The 23,937-nt window shown below is 42.1% G+C and overlaps 1 protein-coding gene across 3 annotated transcripts in view; it reads left to right on the top strand.

Annotated features, from left to right (window-relative positions):
• Positions 1-23,937, top strand: part of celf5a (cugbp, Elav-like family member 5a) — a 186,023-nt gene that overhangs the window by 84,665 nt on the left and 77,421 nt on the right. For all 3 annotated transcript variants that reach the window (XM_055221581.1, XM_055221582.1, XM_033964907.2), the window contains exon 3: positions 3,333-3,381. In XM_055221581.1, the coding sequence (XP_055077556.1) occupies positions 3,333-3,381 (49 nt within the window). The remainder of the gene's footprint in view (positions 1-3,332; positions 3,382-23,937) is intronic.

Raw genomic sequence — 23,937 nt, 5'->3', positions numbered from 1 at the left:
CCACTAGTCTTGAACTCATTACTGCAGTAGATAGTGCCAGCAGCACACTCCGAGTCCTCGCACTACTAACAGGCCAAGCCCTGACCACACTTCTCCCACTTGCTCCCAGTAATTTGATATCAAACAGTGCTATGTGTGTTGTGGGGGTAGCCCCAGGACTGTGGTCCTTTATATCCACAAGTCATTTCGATGAACAGAATAATCCATACCCTTGGAGATACACAGAGACAGCCCAGGACACATGGCAACACCATTACAAATTCTTACTTTGCTTAGAAATAGATGTAATGTATGATTTTAGGCATCAGTTAAGCCCGAGCAATGTGGTTACACAAATTAAATTGTGATCTCATTAATTTTCTCTTGATTGCAGTTCTATGCTCAATCAAAGACCCTTATTACTACTCATACCTCATATTGGTCAGCCTCAGCAAAGGTCTGAGTAAGTGACAGTGAGTTTACATGAATTGCAATGAATTCTTTTATTTTTTCCCATATCGCCACACCCTACTCGAAAACAATGAGGGCATACTGTGGAATTATTTGAGTTCTATTCAGTAATAGAAAGACATATGATTCATAGTGTTAAGGAATTTTCATTTTGTGTTTTTATTTCTTCTGTTTCTTCCTGATGCTCTCTCCAGCCCTTTCTATTAATGCCAGCTTGGGACCAGCACAAAGCACACTCCAGCATGTGCCCCGCTGTGGCTGGAAGCTTTTTGATTGACATTGTTTATTTACTGCCGTATTGCTGGGTTCCTTCACTGAAATGAAGAAAGTACTACAAGTAATGCCACTCAACAGAAAACCAATCTTATCTGAGAGTGGCAGCCAGCTCTTTTGGTTTGCTTTACTGTACCCCTGTCTTATAAGGCTGCCCATCTCATCACAGTCTTTCCTTCTGGATGTCTGTCTTACCAGAGTCCAATTACCGAACCATTCTTTTAACTTAAGGAATTACGTGTAGAAAAAAAAAACATTGCAGTTGTGAGAAGAGAAGCTATGTCTCAGTCAGGTGGTTGTTGTGGTGTGATCCTCTGAGCTGTGAGTTAATGAATGGTCTCCTTGACAACGGCCGCACACACAAATTTGTCTTGAAGTAAAAATGTGTGTGTGCCTAAGCGCTGGAATGGCACCATTTCCTAATGTGTGTTCAAGAAGGGAAATGGTCTAAACTGAGAGCCGTCAGCGGTGACTGTTCACAGACCATAATGCATTGCTCTTGGGCAAATAAATACACCATTAAGCTGGCATGTTGGAGGCTGAACAGTAACTAGCTTTAGAGAGTCGCCTCCCACACATTGGCTCCCTGCAGTGACGGCTGAGATCATAGCGGTACGAAGAAGAAGAAGAAGAAGAAGAAGAAGAAGAAGAAGCATCAGCCGTTGGATTTAGCCCTCTCAGTCATGCATTTGAACAGAAATCAACTGGCAGGATGGTGGCGTCTCTCTTGTCCATTTGCCATGTCAAAAGCAAACTCCCAAATCACTGTTCTTTCCTCTGACAGGGCTCAACCTTCTTTGTGAGTTTGTCTAGCCGATGTTTTCTTCATCTCGTGGAGGTGTTTCCGACTCGGAGAACACATGAGCGCGTCTGTCGCAGTTGATTCTGTAATCTATCTGTACATGCCGGGGAGCAGTGAGCCCTGTGGCTTGGCATTAGCATACTCTGGTTCTGCTTTGCTAGTGTGGAACAAAAGTAGTTGTAGACGGGCGGGATGATCATAGAGAACCATGAAAACAAAAGCTCAACCTTCACAAATACAACATCCTCCTTCACTCTTACAAAGACTTTCCGTATAGTTATTATTTACGACGCCTAAATTTATGGAATCATCGTTGTGTGGGAAGGTTACTGAGTTCCTCAAGGTGAAAGTGGATACGTTTAGCACTTAATGAATCGGGCACCGGCGTCTCTCCCATATATCAGCATGTTATTAAGACGTTTTAAAATCCCATTATGGTGTTTCTCCTTGAACGTGTCATGCTTTTATAGGACTGCCCCATCTTTAAATCTGACCTTTGCAAAAGCTGCCCCGAGATCGAACTGAAAACTATACAGGAAAGAAAGCAAATAAGCATAGCATATATCTAATGAAGAGCAGCATCAGTGTACTGTTTTTAGTAATTGAGTGGGTGTCTGGCAATAACATTCTGTTTTCAGAGATACGCATATGACGATATAGCCACAAATAGTTATCTGAAAAAGGCTGGGAGGATTCTTTGCTTTTGCTGTAATTATGTACATGTAGTTTATATCAGCACTGACATTTTGCCCTGTGTAAATTAGACTGGCTGTTTGATAATACAAAATAGGGACTAATTACTCAACTTTCACCAAATCCTAGCTTCATCTCCAAAGTTTCTTCCATCAAACACAACTGGATGCATTTCAGGAAGACTTGCACGGCATGAACAACAGTAATGAAAAAGCAGGAGGTAAAATTGGAGGAAGGAGGAGAGCGTGACACAAAGACTGCGATGACAGAGGCATCTAATCCAGGCAATGCCATTCTTATCAGGGTCCAGTGGATTAGAGTGAGCCTCCTAACCAGAGAATCCTTCCCAGCCAGACACTCTGCTCAGCCCAAGGGCCCGGATCAATAGGCCCACATTGATCTCTCCCCACCCGTGGCTGGATTCACTTTTATTAGGACTGCCTTGGCCACTTGCTCACACACACACGCACACACACTCATAATGTAGCAGGGCAACCTTTCCATGTTCCTGCCCTAACAAATAACAAATACACGGGTTATTTCACGTGGGACAGAGGTAGATGGACCACAGTAGCCAAAATGGACACAAGCAAGGGTATTATTATTACTTCAAAATTATTAGAGATGTACCGAACTGGCTTTTTAGTCCACATTGCAGTCCAGAAGAGTTTTCTTTTATTAAAATCCAAAAATCAATATCAAACAGAAGCCTAATATAGTAACTATGAAACAGCACAGTATATGGCCAAACATGTCATAGATTTAAAATTGAAGAATAGAGACCCCCCCCAAAAAAAAAAAGTTCTTAAATTCTGTACATAACTGAAATATACTATACAAGCAAAGACTTGTGAACTTTTTTTTGTACTTTTTTCTTGCAAAAAGCCTTAAAGTAAGATGTTAACCTAGCTCTGATGTGGGAATATGAAGTTGTTGTTTGAAAAATTGGCTGTATGTCAAGTGAACTTTGCTCCAGGTTTTGTTTTTTCTGTGCTTCCTTTGATCAACATTGCAGGGTAGCTATTAGTATGAGAAGAAGGGTCTCGACACCTGGGGTTAGTGGCACCATACTGCTTCAGCGGTGCTAACTCTCTTTTGCTCTTTTCTCTTCCAGATGACTCGGCCCATCCAGGTGAAACCCGCCGACAGCGAGAGCCGTGGAGGTAGTTGTCTTCTTTTCACTTTTTGCTCATGTCTAAGTCCCATATGCAAGACAGATATTTATTTTTCACAAATACTTTTCAAATGTCACATATGGTTGTTAAAAATACTATTGTTTTGAATGCTACTCTGGTTGTGTGGCATGATAGCTAAAATTGTACTTAGAACACACTGTACATTCACTATTTCCTTTGGGCTCTCATCTTGTTGTGCCCTTGTACTGCCTGTAATTGATTACGTCTGAACAAGCGTCTGGGTTATTGAAAGCTGTGTCTCGGTGATGGGCTGTCCTGCATGCGGCCTATTTCTCTTTTTTTCTGTTCTCTATGCCAAGTACATTACCGTGGAGCTGTAAACAAGATAGTGATTAGGCTTGATACCAGGGCCGGAGCCTTACAAACGCCCTTACTGCCCACGCTGCTCACTGTGCGTACATTAAAACATGAGAGTAAATGGTATAGAGGGGAGAAAAAATGGGAGCAGCAGCTCATTTGGCTTGCCAAACAATCAATAGGTTTTCAGGGATCTTGCCAACATCCTCATTACTTGGCCTTAATTCTGTCGTCTTTGATCTCTGCTGTTTTTGGAGTCTTTCATTTACTGGCGGCCTATCTGCATATATGTAAATAGGATCAAGAAGCATCCTTCAAAACCACTGCCAGAGACAATGTTGTTCTTTAGAGTGTACCTCGTGTGTCACTCTGTAACACAGCCAGCATCTTTTTAGTATTAAAAACATTATATCCACTATTTTCAGTCTTCCAGTCCTAATGAAGGGAAAAAGAACAGAAAGAGAGAAAATGTGAGCAGGGTGCCAGCCACGTACAGCTGTTGTGCCAAACTTCTGAGGCTCTACTTCAAAACGCCGTCTGCTCTGAGTGAATTAGATGGCTGACCAATTGGCTGGCTGACAAACGCACGCCGAAATCTCAGGAAAAGAAACCCTTTTTTCTTTTCTTCCATTGGTTTTCTTTGGGAGCATTGGAGAGCAAGAGGTGGCCAGACAAGCAAAGGGGTCTTGTGCTGTCAAGATTGATGTCCCCCATAGCTCCATTGATTTTGCCATTGTGGTGCTGTGTGTCCACATTAACAATGACACTCAGCTGTCTCTTACTTGGTGGTGAGTGGCCAGTTTTAGAGCTCCCAGGATGCTTTGGTCACTATGAGGTCCTCTTATTGAGCAGCCGAGGGGATCCTACTGAGGAACAGATGACTGATAGAACCGACCTGAGTGTTGCCCATCATTTTAAATGAACAGGTCAGAGTGGTGCCCCTGAGGCACCAGCCAACACAGTGACTTCAGTATACTTTAGTACCAAGAAGAGAGAATTTGTTTTTAACAGCAACCACTTTTTATTATTTTTACTATACATTCTTATATAGTTTGATGCCATTACTTTGTATTTCTACATTTAAATATTGTAATGTTTATACATGCTATCACTAAAATGTTGTCATATTAGAAAAATATGCTTAAATGCTTAAAAAAATCATTTTGTCATGACACCTCTCCCTGGTTTCCATGAATGAAATGGATATTAATTATCATCAGGGCTCTTCCATAGGGACTGAGTAGGTCTGCCCTGTTCTGAGGGGCTGATCATCAGGGGCCACATATTCTACAGTGTGCACAAATGACACACAGTCACACTAATTAGTGCCTTAATCTCATTATGAGGGGACAGTAGAGACCACCTGCGCCGGGTTCATGTCCACCAGGGACAGACCTGTTGCACTGTCTGGACCTTTGCTCTAGTGTCTCAGCTGTAATGAAAGCACACAGGCCTATAGACCAGGACAAGCCTCTGTAATCCATAGCCTCCCGAGCCCATACTGTACAGAGCACCATACCTCTCGGAGACAAATGAACGAGAATATTGTGTGAGTGAATCCATCCAAACACTCCATCAGCCCCTGCTGCTGCCTAACAAAGACACACTGTGAAATGAATATTAATGGCCAATCACCTGCCTAATCTAGCAGAACAGCAGCCGCTACACATTGAGCCACCAGCACCAGGAGCGTCTCCGTCACCAGTGACGCAGGCCTCCTCAGAAGCTCCAGTTGGGAGACTTTAAAAAGGTGCAGGCAGAAGCCAGCAGGGACCTGTCTCTGCTTTTCTCTTCACTATCTCTGATGTGAAATAGATTGATTTTCCATCGCTCACCACTCTGATGACTGGCACTGACTGCTGCTGATATTTCATTTTAGAGGGAGCTCCTCAGAGGGTTTGATGTCCTTACACAGGATAAATCAGCTTTAACCACTCCTTAAGCAGCCCTATCCCCCATAGCTTTGAAAAATTACCAGCTCCTCAATGTTTTCTTTCATTATGAAAGCAATGTCACAGGCGGCGTTCTGTTTTTCTGTTTAAATGTAGCACATTTTGTCCCTTCATGCTCTGTCTTAGCTTAACCCATTGTCGAGGTGTTGCTGAGAGGAGAGCAGGCTTGCTGTCAGCTGGGCTCTGCTGGTGATGCAGCCTGGCACAGTGAGAGCTCCAGCCCACTGAGGAGGCTGGGATTAGAAACAGGCTCTGGCATTATGGAGGCAGGCCTGCCGCCCACACGTCCACCCACACAGAGGACAAACAGCCAAACATACATTCTGCACTCTGCCTGTGTCTCATGCGAGCGTGAGGGAGCGCCCGGTGGGACGGGGATGTTCGTGATAATAAGAACATGTGTGAGCATACTCTACATGTCTTTATACAGTTCTCCAGGAGCTGGCCTTCACAATGGGCCAAGCAGCAGTGTTGCACTGTGTTTGTGTGTTTACTGCAACTGAAGGACGACCAAAAGGTTTGCTCCAGTTCACTGAGATGTGACGGAACAAAGAGAGAGAGGCCGTACGGAGCGAGAGGCAATACGTTAAACGGAGAGATAGGTGAAAAAATAAAAGGGCAGTTGGTGAATCTAGATTGAGAGAGCAGAATACACGCTCGGCCAATGTTTTGATGATGAATTTATCTGGCGTAAAAGACAACAGAGTGGTGCATGTTTTAAACATCAGTGCTCTTCTCCTTCTCCTACAAGAGAGACAAGCTTCCTATGTCAGAGCAGCGCCATAATGAAGCAAGCAGGAAGGCCTGTAAGCTCCACTGATCCCCTTCAGAGAGGAGAGGGGGCATAGTTAGAGCCAGGAAGGACGGCTGCAGAGGAGAGAGGTGAAAGCAGCGAATTTGTTCTGAGAAAGTGTAAGTGGGAGAGAGAGCTGGTGCAAAACAAACTGGGAAAACATGGATGAACCAACTCAAGGGAGGGGGCAGCGGGGGCACGGCAAAAAGCTGAACAGTGTATCTTCTCTTTAGAGAGAAGAAAACTATAGATTACTGTCGCAATGTGCTTGGCTGAGCACAAATGGAGAGATCTTGAAATAGTAAGGGAGCATGTTCACAGGTTGCAGGGGGATCAGGGAGAGCTAATCCAACAGTAAGACTAGCTGCAGGTCGCACATTCAGAGCCCAAATCCCCTCTGGTGCACTTACACAAACAATACTCGTACACAGCGGCGTAGAGTGCAGTCTGCTAACTCTGACTACCTGGGCTGGGATGTGGAGGTCACTGTGCCCGTAAGCCCTAAACTTACCCTCACATCAGCACACTACAGTTGATTTTGAAGCCCAGCGGATTGCGAAAGACAGACAGGTACACAGCGAGACAATCAGCAGGAGAGGCGAGAGATGATGAAATGGTTTCTATAGGGATGAGATGAGCTCCTGAGGGTCCTATTGTTGCTGAGGCTGGAGGAGTTATGCAGAGTCAGTGGAAGAAGAACTATCACAACAGTTGACTAATATAGTTGGTAGTCTTGGAGCAGATCAATTAGCCTTATCTGACAAACTACTACTGATAATACTGATGCCTGAGCTGCTGATTCTGCAGTGAAAGAGTGGAGTGATGATGCACGAGTTTAGCTGCAGTTTAAAGATGTTGTGTTTCTGCAAACACAGTGTTCAACCAATGGAAAATTACTCACTGAACATTTATTGGAGACACTTTGTGTCTTACCTCGGGACTTTTCTAATATAATAACACGTATTAATTGCACAGAATAATAATTGGCATATGCTATCTAAGGATTCTTCAGCAAATGATCTGCCTCATATGCAAAGACAGGCACATTGATTTGGCATAATCGCATCTTGGAAATATATTGTGTTGGACTGGTCCCATTTTCTTGGGACCATGGCTGGATTATTTTCAGAGTATTTAGGAGAGGCACAACAGGCAAAACTCTTAATTTTTTTTTTTTTTTTTAAACCAGTTTGTTCTCTTAACACGTATTTATCTATTTGATCTAATGAACACATGTAATCACAGTCTAAATATTCCAGACTATATTTAAGAATTTAAGCATTCATAACATTATTCTCCAATCTACATAAAAATATGTTTAATTATATAATTTAATCAACATACCAACTGATTTATATAGGACATTTAACTTCAAAGGCAATTTACTCCAAACTTAAGGATTACCCCTTAAAGAGGAGGGGTATTTCACTTCTGTGGTGTATTTATTGCTAACACATAACATTTTAGATCACAATGCTGCCTCTTATCCTTTTGCTATATGTGTCGAAAATAGCGTAATAAAATGTGCAATTAATTTCAGCTTTGTTTTTTGACACTCTGAGTCTCTCCTCTTCGTGACTTGTCACTTCCCCTTCAGAGCGCTACCATAACACAATCAGCGTGCATCCTGTCAATTAATCTACTACACAATGCATCAGGTTTGTGAAGTTGTAGTGTATTGTTTTGTATCCTGCTCTTGTATATATCTGGAGAATTGCTGTGCGGGAGCATGGGTGAAGTAGAGTTGTGGGGAGAACCCTGTGTAGGCTCATACTGCTAAACATAAGGAGGGTTTGAATAGGGCCAAGGAGAGATCTCAAGACTCATGGACTCAAATGAAACCACCTGAGGCATGTTTTTGATGAGGGAACAACATTATAACGTAGCAAAAAGCTCCAAAAAGTAAATTTTGCATAATACCCCCCCTTTAAAGTAGCACAACTCTGAAAAATAAGGCAAAATTAGAATATTTACACAGACACACATAAACACTTACTTCCCTAACAATAGGAGAAAAAAAAAACCTGCCATAACCTTCTTTCCGCTTCATCCACTGTTTGTCGCGAAGGTCTGGTATCGTGGGCGGATCAGGAAAGGTTACTGTTGAACACCGAAAGGAAAGGTCAGAAATCATGTTTAGTTTTTCCTGAGGCCGCGGAGGTAATTCCAGCCAGCAGATTGTGTTGAGTTTGAGCAGGCATCCGCAGCCGGCCAGTGGTGGAGGAGGTGGTGGGGCAGCTCATCCAGAAGGAAGCCAGGCGGGGATGGGGACAAGGTTATCCAGTCAGCCTCTGCCTCTCAGCCCCTCCGCTGTCACCCTTAATAACAGCCTCTCCCTTATCACTGCAACAATCACCTTGAGAAGCAAACTTGTCTTCGTCCAGAGAGACACAGAGACAGGGAAGAGACGGCCCCCGTGTATCCGCCTGGCCGGCCGCTCTCATTACGGCTCTCCAACCTCTTCTGGGATGGACTGAGTGAGGATCAATTTAGAGCTCCATTCTTCGCACTTAATCATTTATTGGGGTTTGCTTTGTGTTTCTGATGTTGTGGTAGCTTTTTCCCATAATGGTGGTTGAATCGAATCGTAGAAATATTCAAGTAGAGGTAAATAATAGTGAAGAGAAAGAGCACTTTTTGTCATCCAATGAGGTTCATCTGGTCTTTTGTTAACTTATTTTAATGGGTTCTTTTTCCAGACCAAGGTTTAGTTTGTTTTCGTACCTGTTCCGATGGCTCACTAGCGTTCCAATGATGTTTGCTTTGTCCCAACATCGCGTGACCACTCTAAGGAAGACCACTAGTGAGCAGCTGAAACTAAACTAAACCTTGGTCTGGAAAAATAATCTATCCAAATAAGCACTTGTACTTAAAGATCTGCTACTTCATTTTCTACATCTTGGTCGTACACACCCTTCTCCCACAATAACAGCAGAGCAATTGTCCAAGTACATAGGCACCTGAGACCAGGAAACCACTTCAGCCACTTAAAAATACTATACTATCATAACATTTTCTTGATTGAATTTAATATTTTGTACATTTGAACATTTTAATATATTCATTTCCCTTCTGGTACTAAAATATTTCCCCTTCCAGCACTAAAATAGAAAAGCCATTACTTCTATGGCCAATGGAGCATCCTTTATAAATCATAATAAGAAATGCTATTAAATGATTAAGTGTGTTTTATACCCAAGAAAAATACATACTTTCCGATCAATACCTATACTATTCCCCAATCTATAAAATATATGACCCCTAATCATTTTTTCTGCTTGATACCAGAGGTGAAAGGCGATAATAGCCGTGACCAAGCCATAATGGTATGTGGGTGTGTAAACGCCTGTGTCTCTGTAGACCGGGTGCTCTGTGATTGCAGTAGAGCTGGAGGAGGCCAGCGGAGCGTTCTGATTGGTCGATGCGGTCTGTGCAGAGCCTCTGCCAAATCACCGCAATCACCCGTTTGCTCCTTCTCGCTACTTAATGACACCACTTCATAAGGAGGCAGTCTCATCAGGCAGCCCGCACAGCACAGAGGTCAGGACTGCAGACCGCACTCCAGGTCTTCTGACAGATGGGGGAGATTAAACATGGTGAAAAATAAATATTACACATAAGACATATATATTATGCTTTTGCATTATGCAGGCTCTTTGAAAATACTTGTGGGCATCTCTCTTTTATTACATCATAGAATTCTTAAAGTTGCACTATGTAATTTTTCTGGTAGAGGGTCCGTTGCCTACCTGTCTCTGTGCAGATAATATTGTTTTGTCTGTAATGTTCCACAGTATGGCTAGAACTTGTTGATCTCCATGGAGACAAGCCCCTGGCCCATGGCAAGAAAACATGTTTTCAGGGTATTTTTGTTTTTTTCAAGCAATAAAAGCCCCATGAGTGTGGAAGAAAATGCATGTTAGATGCTTTTAATGCCATACTATGGAACATTCCAGGCAAAGCAATAACAGTCCCATGGAGACAAGCAGGTAGTGGTAAATGTGCATGTCTCAATATGTTTTTTTCTGTAGCTTGTGTGATATTAAATTTCACATCAGTGGTGTGTGGTCAGTGCAGTTAAAGGGAAGCAGTTCTTGTCCAAAAAAATCTAAACTCATTGAGTAAATAGTTTTGAAATATCCAAATAATCCTGTTTTTCCTGTTTAAAGCATGTTTGAAGTCACGGTGTCCTTTAGGACACCCTACTGGCCACTGAGCAGACTGCATCAAGTGTGGGTCCGAATGTCTCATTTAGTGGTGATGTTGTTCTGTGTTATGGAGGCTACGCCGCGGCACACTCTCAACATGTACTTTTACACCCGGAGAGGCCAGCCGTCTGTTTTAGAGGCTTGTGCATGTGTACTGAAGACCACATTCACACACCAGTGTCTGCGTACACTGGTGTATGAATGTGTGTGTGAATGGGTGAGTGGTTCTTTGATGTAAAGTGTTTTGAGTGCCTTGAAGGTGTAAAAGCGCTATATAAAAAAAATGTTACCATTTACCATTTTAATTTGCATCTGTGAGGTGAGTGTGAGCGTGCTGTTGTAACACAAGACTGTGTTTAGGGGACGTTCATGACACATGAGGACTTATTATAGCTACATGCACCTGTCTGACCAGTGCAGTGTTGTATCTCTTCATAAATGTACATTATGTGTAGTACATTACATATGTGTAGAGCTGCCATATGTCTCATATGGTTTGTAGATGAATAATAATAATTTAAGAGATAACAATAGTACTGAAGTTGTGAACAATAGAATATGTCAGTAAAAATAAATATACTAATTTGCAATGGAGTTTGTATAAAAAGTGGTCTTATTAATTATTATCGTCTAAATATTGATGTCCACCCCGAGTCAGCTTGTCTACTCATAAGTCACCACACACTACTGTTTCACATCATTGTGGTCGTTATTGCATTACCAAGAAAAGTGGTGTAGCTATATACAAAAGAAAATAAAAGAAAGATCAGATCGAAAAAGAGCAATGTTGGATACAATGGAAAGAAATAGCTTTAAATGGTGACAAAGTTTCAGACAAAGAAAGGAGCTATTACCGCCCCAGGATGCAGGCTAGCACAAAACACTTTTGATCAGAGCAGAGGCAAGGGAACTCAAAATATAACTTCTATTTTAACATGTTGCATGAATCACTTAAACTGTTAAAAAAAAAAAAAAAAGGTGTGCAAAAAGGTGTGAATAAGCACTAGAATGAATTATATGTATTTACCTCCAACTTTGTTCAGTGGGGCCTGATTTCAGTTGCTAAGCCAGTATTGCTGTTTCCTCAATCACTATATCTCACTATTAACTCCGTTAACCTCTTGTATCGCTGTATCTCTCTCACTGTCAATCTGTCAGGCTGTTCACTCAATATTGTTATTTGCCATCTTTAAATAACAGTAATGTAAGTACACATGTGATGTATTTCTTCTGCTGTGTTGCAAATACAAACAAAAGGGACCAAGACCTCCATGTATTTCCTCTAATGATGGCTATGAAAAAGATAATTTCCTCACTTTTGTTACTCAGCTTTGGTTTCACTTGTGTGTACTTCTACTACACTGACAGCTCTTGAGAGCAGGAATGGCAGGGCATAGCATGGCATGACATAGCTGTGATGCTCTATTAGGGAATGCCAGGGTTGCTTGAGTGGGCAGTGTAAAGGGGGCTTTTAAATGAGGCCCAACCACATCTCCCCTGCCTTTTCCGTGTCACCTGCTCAAACGACAAATAGGTCCACGGTCGCGCACGCACCGTGACACACAGTCCCATGATTACCCAGCAGCCCCCTCTCTCCCTTCAGCCTCCCTCACCCATCTGCCAGTCAGACGAGTGCAGAGGTAATGGAGAGAGGAGCACAGTCATTCTCAGGTTGTAAAACCGCAGCAGTCACCAGTGATTAGGCTAGCCTTTGCTACGCCGCATGAAGACGGATCTCGCTTTTAACATTATTATTCATGTGTGTATTCCTGAATGAGTCCCATTATATAAAGCTGCACTTGTACTTAGCATTGATGTGGAGGAGTGCTGCTCTTCATCTTCTTTTCTCCTCATTATTCCCACATTTTTTTTAGACATTGCATTGAAATTTACGTAACATAAATACTTGCCTTTGTTTCTTTAATCCATTTGGCAGAACTTTGTACAATAGGATTGATGTCACATTGGGATAGTCAAGTATGACAATGGGAGTATGAGGAGTCCCATGTTAGATAATACAAAGGAGACCTGTGCTCCTCTGGGGAATAGAAAGAATGAGTCTTCAAATGACTGGTGCACCTTCAGCACAGAGAACTCTGACCTGACACTTGAACCAATTTTGACTTCAAAGCGCACTTTGATAGTGGAGGCGAGTTATTGAGGAGGATCTGAGCTGGGGAGCTGTCTTTGCATTGACTGATTGGCTGCTGTGGCTAATAGCTGAGGTGCAGCACAGTCTATAGAAAGACGAACTGCTGAATACAACCTACACACATCTTTCCCTTTGTTACATGACGCACACTCCCAGCATCACCCCCACAGCAATAAACTTGTCACAAAAGCCACAAGATAGCACATCATTGCCTGAAATATAAATAAGCCCATTCGTTACCTATTGATTTTCCTACCATTAGGGAAGAGAATGGCGCTGCTGTTGTTGATGTGGAAGATATTGTTGGTCAATATTGTTTTGCTCTTAAAAGCCACAGGAGAAACTCAAGAAAATCGACAGGGGACCAAAGTAAAAACCAAGGCCACTCCACAAGTTTAATATTAAAGACATCTCCAGACTTGTTCTCGGGCATCTGCCTGGCATTAATGTCATCAGGGAGTGAGGGAGCAGAGCCACTGCAACACTATGCTTCAGGGGAAGGTATATAGCCACAGCAGCTGCCCAACTGTGCAGCCATAAGCCTAATATGGCCAACTGGAACCAAGCTGGTTTCTTAATGTCAAAATCAAACCATGTTGAAAAATGTGAAAAATAAGCTGTACTTTATGGGACTTTAGTTGAGTACAACAATGGTCTGAATTTCAACTGTTCCTGGGTCAAGGAGGGACTGAGGTTGAAGAGAGACACTGAAGTCCCCCTCTTGTTGTGATGGTCCCTCCTGGACACTTGTCATCTCTTGTCCTAGTCTGCCCCTGGTTCTCCACTTATGTCTAAATTCTGGTGTTATTTTAGGATTCTGTACAGTGCAGTCTTGGGTTTTTTATTTGTTACACTTACAGTGACAATGTGTCAAGAAGAATATAATTGGGTGAATTGTGTTTGGGAAACAATTAAAGTAGAACAATGAAGAATTTGAATTTTTAAACATTGCTTTAGGAGGTTTAAAATGATCTTGCGTTATATATAATTGGTTTATATTATTTTAGGATTGCTGCCTGGCTTAAATGGTGTAGTCGATGCTTGTAAAAACGATGGCATCCCCACAAGTTTTCTTTTTATTAATGCCCTTTCTTTTTTATTGCTCACTATGAGAGCAAATTAGCAATTTCCTTTCTTATCACATCCACCCATAAACAGCACATCAAAGCTGCTGTGGACTACAGAGCCCTGCGTCTCAGTTTGAAACGAATGTGACCTACAGCTGCACAAGTAACATCCCGCGCCAGCTCATGGGAAACAAAGGCTACTGTCAAAATGCCGCTATCTCTGCCGCACGTGTGTGTAAAAGGCTTTCTTCTCCTGTGTGTGTGCGTGTCAGCCTGCCTCTGCCTTCACCACTGTGACATTAATGAAAGGTGAAAAAGGGAATAATCAAAGATCACAATATTTTAGCCTTGATACAGATGCATGTTCATAGGGTGCTGGCAGGAGAGATCTTTGCTAGTGTCTGATCAGAGTTTAGGATTCAGCACTACATTTCTCACTCATCTCACTCTCCTTGGTTCCTTGATGCCCGATGTTCCCTCCACGCTCCCTCCATGCTCCCTTCGTGCTTCAGCCACCCGAGTCCGCTCAGGCCTGCTCAGGCCTTCTTTCTGACTGCGGCTAAAGGGTAAATGTAGCTCTGGGGAAGTGCACTACCTCCACCACAAGGTCTATAGGGTCAACACATGACCCTAACATCCTGCTGAGGCATTCTACTCTTTGCTTTTGTTCCTCTAAATGGAAAGTTGTTTGTTTAGATCGACGCAAGTGACCCCAAATTCTAAGAGTGGTTTCTTCAATAACCTAAATTCAGAAATCAAAAATAAAACAATAGTGAAGTGCAAGGTAATTAATATTTAAAAATAAATAAATACACTAGCCAAATATTCATTCAAATGCTCAAATGTCACTTTGAGTTTCCAGTATATTGGAGTAAATACAAAAAGGAGTTCCTTGTCATTTTATTCTATATACCAGTGCAAAGCTTTGATAACGAGAGAAGGTTGTGTCAGAAGAGCTTTTAGTACAAAACCAATGGCAAATTAATATGTAAAGTACAGCAAAGTTAGAGGCTGTGGTGACCCAGAAAACCAAAAGTCTAAGAACATTTGAGTGAAGAAAAATTCCTACCATATTTAAGGGATACTGAGATAGCATTGCAAGCACATCACAAACATTAACTGTAAAGATCTTGTCTCAGTGCACCAATTTGTATAAAAAAAATGAAAATGTGAAAATATATGAACATTCACAATCAATGTATAAACTCTCATGTGTTAATTATGTAGCAGATAAGAGAGCAAAACAGGTTTAATTGAATTCTTTTTACATTACAAATCTAGTTAGTCAAAGACATAATTGATTCGTTTTGGCCGAAGTCATATCAGCCGACTCCAGTGGTACCCTCTGCATGCATCAAATATTATCTAAGGAAGATCTGTATGTAGTAATTGAGTTGCTGGACTTGGATAATTACATCGATTTGTCGCTATGTAAATATGTTAACTTCATTATATGGTAGGCTGCAAAGTTGTCTTGTTCAACCTGGGCTTGAGTGAAAAGTTTGTTTGTCTGGTCTTGTTAAATGGGAATGTAGAGGAGCAGGTGTCTGATAGTGCTGTGTGTGCGCTAATATGTGTGTGCTAGTGCTGTGTGTGTGCGCATGTGTGTGTGTGCTGGTACTATGTGTGAGTGTGATAGTGCTATATGTGTGAGTGTGCTGGCCTGTATGTGTATGTGCCTGCGTGCGCGTGTGCTAGTCCTGTGTTTGTTTGTGCTGGTCCTGTGTGTGTGCTAAATCTGTGTTGTGTGCTAATTATGTGTGTGTGTGTTTGTGTGCCAGTACTATGTGTGTACTGTACTAGTCCTGGGTGTGTGTGTTTGTGTGCTAGTACTATGTGTGTGCTGTACCAGTCCTGGGTGTGTGTGTTTGTGTGCTAGTACTATGTGCGTTGTGTGCTAATCCTGTGTGCGTGTGCTACCCTGTGCGTGTGTGTTGTGCGTGTGGGGATGTGAGGCTGAATGGCACCTTTCAGAGTTTGTGAGTGGGACAGAGAGGGACAGAGCTTGTTTGGAGGCAGACAGGAGGGTCCCAGCTGGTTCAGGGAGAAGAGCTCTTAGAGTGGCCAAGACAGCCCTGCAGCCTGCCAACCGGCCTGACACGCAGATTCAAACACACAGCTACACATCCACACTCAACTCAATGCAATTAAAAAGATGGATTCTGCTGCCACTGTGGCCTTGATGTTTCTTGGGCCAGATGCAGTTTGTGCATTAACATAGAGAACTGTGGTCTGTACACCGGGACAGTGCTGGGTGCACCCACTGAGCTCACACAGATTCAATCATTTCGGCTGACCCACCGATAGGATTTGGTGAAAACAGCCACCTACCAACAAAATTGTCCAATATCCTTGAATGCAACGTGCTAGGGGAAAAAAAAAATCTTTATTTGTTGGCAGCCAGGTGCTGGCCCTGCAAATTATACATGACCACAGGTCCTATTGATTCTCTCTTGTTTTTCTCTGTCTGATAACACATTGTTAAAGGGAAGTTGGTTCCGCACACTCTCACAAATTGTTTTGTAAACACAGAGGAAAAAGAACAGTCCAGAAGCTGTCACATGAAACTACATTTTCTCATCTAACAAAATTTTCTCAGCCACCAGCGCCTTATTCTTCTCTTATTCAATTTAGTGCAGTCCTAATATATAGTTTGAGTGAGCCTTCGTCGAGAGTGGGCTTTCAATTTGAGCACATTTCTCTTAATTTCCTGTCAGTGTGTTTGTGCATAAAGAATGGCAACTTTCTTTGGGTATTCTTCTACTTGCTTTAGAAGAAACTAATATAATTTGGTCATGACCTTCTCAAATTAAGGCATGCTAAACAATGTAACACCAAAATATCAAATTTGACCCTGTGCAGTTTGTGTGCGTGTGAGATAAAAGTGTTTTCTAGTTCACAGAAGTAACCGTAAGCCCTGTAAAACTATGCAAACAATGTTATATCAAAGGAAGTCAGAGCTGGACAAATTTGCACACGAACATAAGATTTTTCAGGGGTGGATGGATTATGAAAAGCTCTGAGAAGGGATAAATTAATCCTACATTCATTTAAACAAAGATAAGAAACATATTGATGTTTAAACCACACAGTCACTGCATAAAAAGAACTTAATTAAATGTGCTTTTTGTTGATTGTTTAGCCCAACAGAATTATTCCCAATTAGCTTTGTTTACCATGAGCCCGCCTCAATATGTATCCGCAGTGACGTTGATTGCTGCTTCAACAGTTTGGCACTAAACAATGGAGGTTGGAACAAAAGATATTTAAAATGCATTTCTCCTGGGTTGCCACGGCTCTATTTATTCTGACCTCTATCCCAGTGCACGGTCCAGTGGCTCTCTAGTGAAATCTGAAGTGTATCTCTAAATGGTGTGCAAGAGCAGCAAGACTCGCACAAATTAGCCACGTTAAAGTATATGTATGCCATGGACAGGAGAGGGGAGGCTCACTGGAGGCACTGCGCTGCTTATCTGAACGGTGGGAACGTGGACTGAATGATTAGGCAGAGCGTCCAGCCCCCTCCAGCACGGCCAGCTCACTCCTCTTTTCATATGGCACTTTCTCTCTTTGCAAATAGTCAAAAGGGTAAGCCTGTCCAGGGGCTGTGTGAGTGTGGAGACACTCAGAGACAGGGGCTTAAAGCTGGACTATTTCATTTGACTAATTCCTGTCTGGGTTCTAATGAAATAGGTTCCATCTGGCTTTGCATATAGCGGTGTGCCACATCTAAACAGAAATAACAGATAACTTGAAGCTTGTCTTATGAAACGTTTTACATCTTTACAAGAACAACCATATGACTTAAACATAATTTCTTTGTGTAACCATTTCAGAGACCTGATTGCACCCGATTTCTCTCATGTAATGTAGTATTTGTTTATCCTTAGTACAGATATATAGTAGTATTGCATATTGAAGTGTGCTGTTAGCATGCTAGTTGTTGTTAGTGTCATTACCAAAATGGCGTAAGTCTGCTCTGGCCTCTGAAAGTTGTCTCGTTACGGTGAATAAACGGATGCTGGGAATACATTAGGAAAGCGAGGAATAAGCAGGGACCACTGCAGAAAGTTTAAAATGAACTAGATCTAGACATTTTAAAAAATCAGGTACAGTGCCTTTAAAAGTAAATTGGTGCTTATACTCTCATCGCAGGGAATAGAAGAAATAGAAGGATGCTAAGAAGGTGTTGTGTCGAATGACGAATCAGTATGGACCCATGATGTTATTAGGAATCCATTAAAATGAAGTAGTTCTGTTGTTTAAGATGGTAAAATGAGGTACAGCGCCTTTAAAAAAAAGTATATTGCCTGTTATACAATATAAACTCCCTTTGTGTTTAGTTTTAGGTGATTACAGTTTACTCCAGTTCTAAGAAACAAAAGCTGATTGGTGCTTCCATATGCTTGGCTAGTTTTTAAAGAGTGAATTCTTTATTTACATTGCCATTACTCCTTTAGTCATTAACTCCGAAGCTGTTCCATTATGAAAGAAAACATTTGGCTTAAACAATCACATTGGGTCATAAGGAACCATGCTGTGGCTTTGACCCTTTTTAGTTCAGTCAAACCCGTACAGGAAAACGCCTTACCCAACCTCCTGTACTGTTTACCTGTAAAAGCATAGACGACCTAGCAGCATGCGGTCCCCTGTTCCTCCATTACAGAGCCAGCTTGGGCATGGGGAGGAAGTAAATTGGCTGGCTGGAGTTTTAGCAGGCTTAGCCACCCTGCTGGCAGCACACGCCTGCCTGTCCTGTCCCTGCGTCGCTAGCTCCTCCGCTATAGGCAGAAGCTCAGCCAGCCCGCGCCCGAGCTGCCATGTCCCCTTCAAAGCCTTCAGAGGAGCAGGGGATGGCAGCAGCTGTTGTCCCTGGGGAGCCTGTGTGGTCATTAGTGGAAGCCAGGATAGCACTGGATAGGCCAAAGTCTGAGACAGCAGGGAGAGTGCTATGCAGGTACCACCACCTCTCAACCGTCCATCCCACCGTCCTGACAAGAAGAACTCAGTATTCTTAGCCACCGTGCCCATCACACAGGCTAACAAAGGATCACCCCATGTGGTGAGAGCCCGGAAAGTTCGGAAAGAAAGTTTGGACGGGGTATTTTTACTGTATGTCATGGAAGATAATATAAAAAAATAAAAAATACTAAAAAGAGTAGACAGAACAAGTGCATTATTGTACAGGAATTGCAGTGCAGTCTCCCTCAGTTCAAGTCAATAAAGTGCTAAATGTCAGATTCTGAATGCATCTTTTACACAACATAGTTTTACAATTACAATTTGAAATTTAGTTTATTATTAATTATTAATCTAAATCATAAACTTTCAAAACATTAATTTGCACATTTAAGTAGTCTATTTATGCATTTTACTTTGATTTAAATTACATTCTTCACTGTGAGAATATCATCTGAATAACTTTATAGACATTTTGTTTTATTTGATATGATAATTTGAGATATCTTGATTATTTTGGTGCTTACTGTTACCACTGGGTTCATTATGAGTGTCATGCTGTACATGGCTTCAACATGCAGGAAATAAAAGTGAAAATGCTTTATCTATGAACGGATGTTTGTGCAGTGTTTCTGCTGCATTCACACTCCTGCTCTGATGTGATAAACTGTTCCATGCCACGTGCACATGCCCAGGAGACAACATTTACTTTATTCTCTCTGGCTGCATTTTCCTCTGCATGCATTGTTAAATGGGACTGATGGAAGCGGCCCGGCCATTACTCACTGCATTGGCTGGCTAATTTCTGTGCTCTCACAAGTAGAGAGATGTCAACCTGGAGCAGCGGGCTCACCTTGGCTTCCCCCGAGACCATTAATCCTTCAGCAGGTGTCGCCCCTGCCTGCTCCAGCTCACCTGGTGTATCCCAGCTACATGCACACTGCTCCCCTGCCCTTTTCAGAAACCTTTTTGTATTACATTGTACAAACCTAAGGAATTGTGGAGGTGTAGACTCCAACATCCAGAAGAATTATTTGTGACTTGCACTATGTGGACTTTAAAATGCTTTGGCCGATAAGCGATATTTGCAGATAGTAATTTTAAAATATCTAAATCCACAGCAAGGCCAACAAATTGATGTTGATTTGAAAAAAACAAACTAAATTTTTACTTTTGTAAAAATAATAATGAAATGTTTTATTTACAAAATGAAAAAGTTTGTGGCATTATTGTGTAAACAAACCACAATATGTTTATCCTAATTGCTCTTTTATTTTCATTTATAACCATTAGTCTGTTCAAAAAAATGATGAGGGCAGCTTAGGAAGGATATGGGTGCCAAATATCGGTGAAATGTCTGGGGAAACCCTCCGATATCACTAATACCGATACTGGAATTAATATATTGCCCGCCCCTAGTGTATAAGTATAAACTGACATGCAAAATGACAGCAAGTAATGTTTGCAGTCAGTTGGAGTCCTTAGAGAGTCATTATAAGATTATAGTGGAGTGTGATGATGAGACAGTATGCAGCACACAAACCATGAATGCACCCTATGTGGTGGTCTTAACCTTTTGCTGAATGGGCTCTCACTGTGAGGCTCAGCACCCTGTTACCTCAGACCCTAAACGCCTCACTAACATTATGGAGACACGTGACACAGGTTTACAGTGACGGCAGCTACAATGGTGAGGGTGATGGTGGAGACGCTGGAGGTAAAACAGGGAACAGGATGGTGCTGTGTAGATTACCTTTGCAATTTCAAGTAAATGCAGCTTGTAATGATACAGGATGTTCCTAGGAAAGGTCAGCTGAAATTGCAACAAGCGTAATTAGTAGCTTATCAATAATGCATCCCAGAGCTGCTGTGTGTGTGTGAGTGTGTGGACAGGTGTGTGCGTTGTCCACCCTGAGCTCTTCTCCTGACATTCATTAACATAAAACACCAATATGTCACACTGGGGAGTGCTATGAGCATTAACATGCAGATTCCACTAACAAATTACACTGGCCCATAATAGTTTGACTGATGGCAGCACCATGTGATGAAAAACTTCAAGAACCACATTGACCACTAAGTCAATTACTATTGATCTCAGTGTAAAATTAGGGGTCAGAATATGAGATAAGCTATCTTTTGCATGAAACATGTTGCAAATATTGGAGCATTATGCAGAACTGCTATCAGCTCTCACGCAATCACTGGCTAATTATCTCATAGTGGAATTCATTCCCTCAAGCAGTGTCTAGGTCCAGGCACACATAGCCTTGGCTTGAGTTGAATGTCAACTTCTCTCCTGTCCAACTTATCAAACTTATGTAGATATTTACTGATTCAATGCCATTCACTTTCACTGAGTCTATTATTTATTTCATTAAGAAAGGCAAGCTGATAAACTTTTGATGAGTCCTTTAAACCTCCTGGGCCAGAGAAAAACAGAGACGATCTTTCTCTAATTGATTGGAGTGTTGCGGGACACTGGTACCCGATAAGTAGACCATGATTGAAGTTCAGTGTACCAAGCACATCCTTCTCCTTTAGCACATGAAGTATGTGAGCTCCTCTGATCAACAAGAGCTATGGTGTTGGAGACAGAGGGAGGTGGGAAACTGGGAGTAGATGGTGAGGGTCGAGTGGACCCCAGGGACCTGGCACTGCATGAGTGTGTGTTTGCACAATCATAGGTGTGTGATGTAATGATGCCGGCCTGTTTGGCCTGTGCCTGTTGATAAGTTGCTGCAGAACACATGAACAGGGAACGGGAAGCAGGCGAGATGAATGTGATTGGATTGCGGGCCGAGTGCAGCCTCTCCCATCTGTCTCGGAGTCTGCCATCCCATCTCACAGGCGGCAGGAGGTAATTGGGTTCATTGTTCTCACCACAGGATCCCCCGGATTGAAACCTTCATTATCTGGATAACCATGAATGTAAATGAACCACACGTATGCAGAGGGGTAATGGGAAAAAATAGATCATTGCTTGCCTCAACCACAACACAACCCAGTCCCAAACACACATGCAAAGCTCATACATTTTATTACAATCACAGTCAAAAGGACCCCACATGTGCGGGAATGTTTACTGGACTGTTTTCCCCAAGTACTTATTCTGTCCTTTTGGCTTTTCTCTTCTGCCCCCTGTAGAGCGCAGTTACATGCATCTTGATTTTGCATATAGATTTCACCATAAAGCCTTCAGGAACTAGTAGCTGGGCATACTTACAAAAAGAAAACAAATATTGAGAAAATTCTTCAAATTGGGCTCAAGCAACGGTGTTGTTTTTTCAACTGAAAAGTTTGTTGCAGACCATGCTAAAGCAAACAGCAGTAAACATTATGATTTGAATTATTTACGCTTATCCAATAAATAACATAGACCCTGGCATTTAAGTCTCTAATTATCCCTAGTTGGTGGCATAGCCTTTGATGGCCGCATCACAGCTGATGACATTGTGCTTTTGCCTCAGGAACCACCAGCTTCTTCAGCAAAGCAAGGGTTACAGCATCTGCCTTCTGAAAATAAACACAGAGGAGATCAACAGCTCTCAGATCCTCGGGCAAATCCATCAATTAGCTGCACATGTGATCTGTGTGCCAGATTACTGCAATTTAAACAAACCAGGAGGAGGGCTAAGCTGTCTCTCTGATGAGCGCCGGGATTCTGTTTGCCTTTCACAGGGGAGGATTTAACTGGACCCAGGACAGTTGGCACACACAACACTTAAACATATGTGGATCTTACGTTCAAACCTGAAGGCAGCAGTTATAGAGCTCAGGATTCTCGTCACATCTCAGTTAAGTCAATGGAGATATTAAGAAATACTAGTGTCTATTCAAAAGTTATCTAACGCTAGCGTGATTAAGGTAGCCTATTTACAAGTTAGCACAGTAGCTTATTTTTTCATGCAGGGTGGTAACAAAAACAGAGAAAAAAATTGAATATTAACAAAAAATCAATGTTAGTAGTAGTATTTCCAATTTTCACGTTGTTACAAAAATGGCACAAAAAAGACTCTAGGTTTTACTTTTACACAGTTCCTTTACAGGGGGTCCAGAATGCAGCAGCCGCCTCTTTACAGGGAACAAGCGCAGGGACCATATCACAATTGTTCTTTACACTGGCTCCCTGTACATTTTATGGAATTCATTTTAAAATTTTAATGATTGTTTTTAAAAGTCTTACTAGCATAGCACCTTTTTATTTATCTAAACTCCTCCAGCACTGTGCCCCATCCAGAGCTCTGCGTTCTGCACCTATACCGCTGTTGTATTATTGTTGTTGTTCAGCATTTTGGTAAGCTTTGACTGTTGGCTGCTCTATAAATAAACTTAATTTGATTTACTGCTTACCAGACTGTATGTGTTTGTTTTTGTATTTTTCTAGGTCTAGTCCATTTTTCATTTTTTGTGTTTGAATAGAATGTTTGCCTGGTGGGTAATCAGACAAAGTGGTTTCACATTGTTCTGATGGCTATCGTACTTCTTGTAGATCCACCCCCTATTGAGTTATATCCATCTCAGTGATCTCGTGTACTCCTGTCTTTACCAAAGCCAGTACAGAGGTGGGACAGCGGGCTGGAGGTTACAGTGGGGGAGAAGTTTGTTCCTCACGGTCCGCTCCACGCTGTGTCTTTGGGTTTGCCGCCGAGTCCTGTCAGATTGTGTTTACTTTGCTGAAGGACGTTTCACCTCTGGAAGCCCGTGAATGAATGGAGAACTCATTTCTCCAACAGAGACTAGTCAATCACGGCACATTTATTCTCCTCTGTGGCGGTGACCTCTCCCCGGCCAGCCGAACAATGGTGCCCTGGAAAACTGCAGATGAGTTTGACTTGAGCATGGCCTTCTCCCGGACACATCAATACTGCTTAAAAGCTACGGCAAATCAAAAAGGCATTACTTCGAACAGAGGACGCTTGGCTGGAACGATACAAACTTGAAGCTATGGGGTTGTGTGGTATTCAGAAACCATGCGTGATACGGTGATATTTTCAACAGTGTATTTCCTATGTCAATCAATGCTTAGATTAGGGTTTGTTTATTAGTAAATGAATGAAAATGAAATCTTTTTTGACTTGTTGGTGTCATTCGA

The sequence above is a fragment of the Periophthalmus magnuspinnatus genome, chromosome 4 (genome assembly GCF_009829125.3).
Source record: "Periophthalmus magnuspinnatus isolate fPerMag1 chromosome 4, fPerMag1.2.pri, whole genome shotgun sequence".
NCBI lineage: Eukaryota > Metazoa > Chordata > Actinopteri > Gobiiformes > Gobiidae > Periophthalmus > Periophthalmus magnuspinnatus.
Note: the sequence above shows the minus strand (reverse complement) of the source record. Positions and strands in the feature narration are given on the sequence as shown.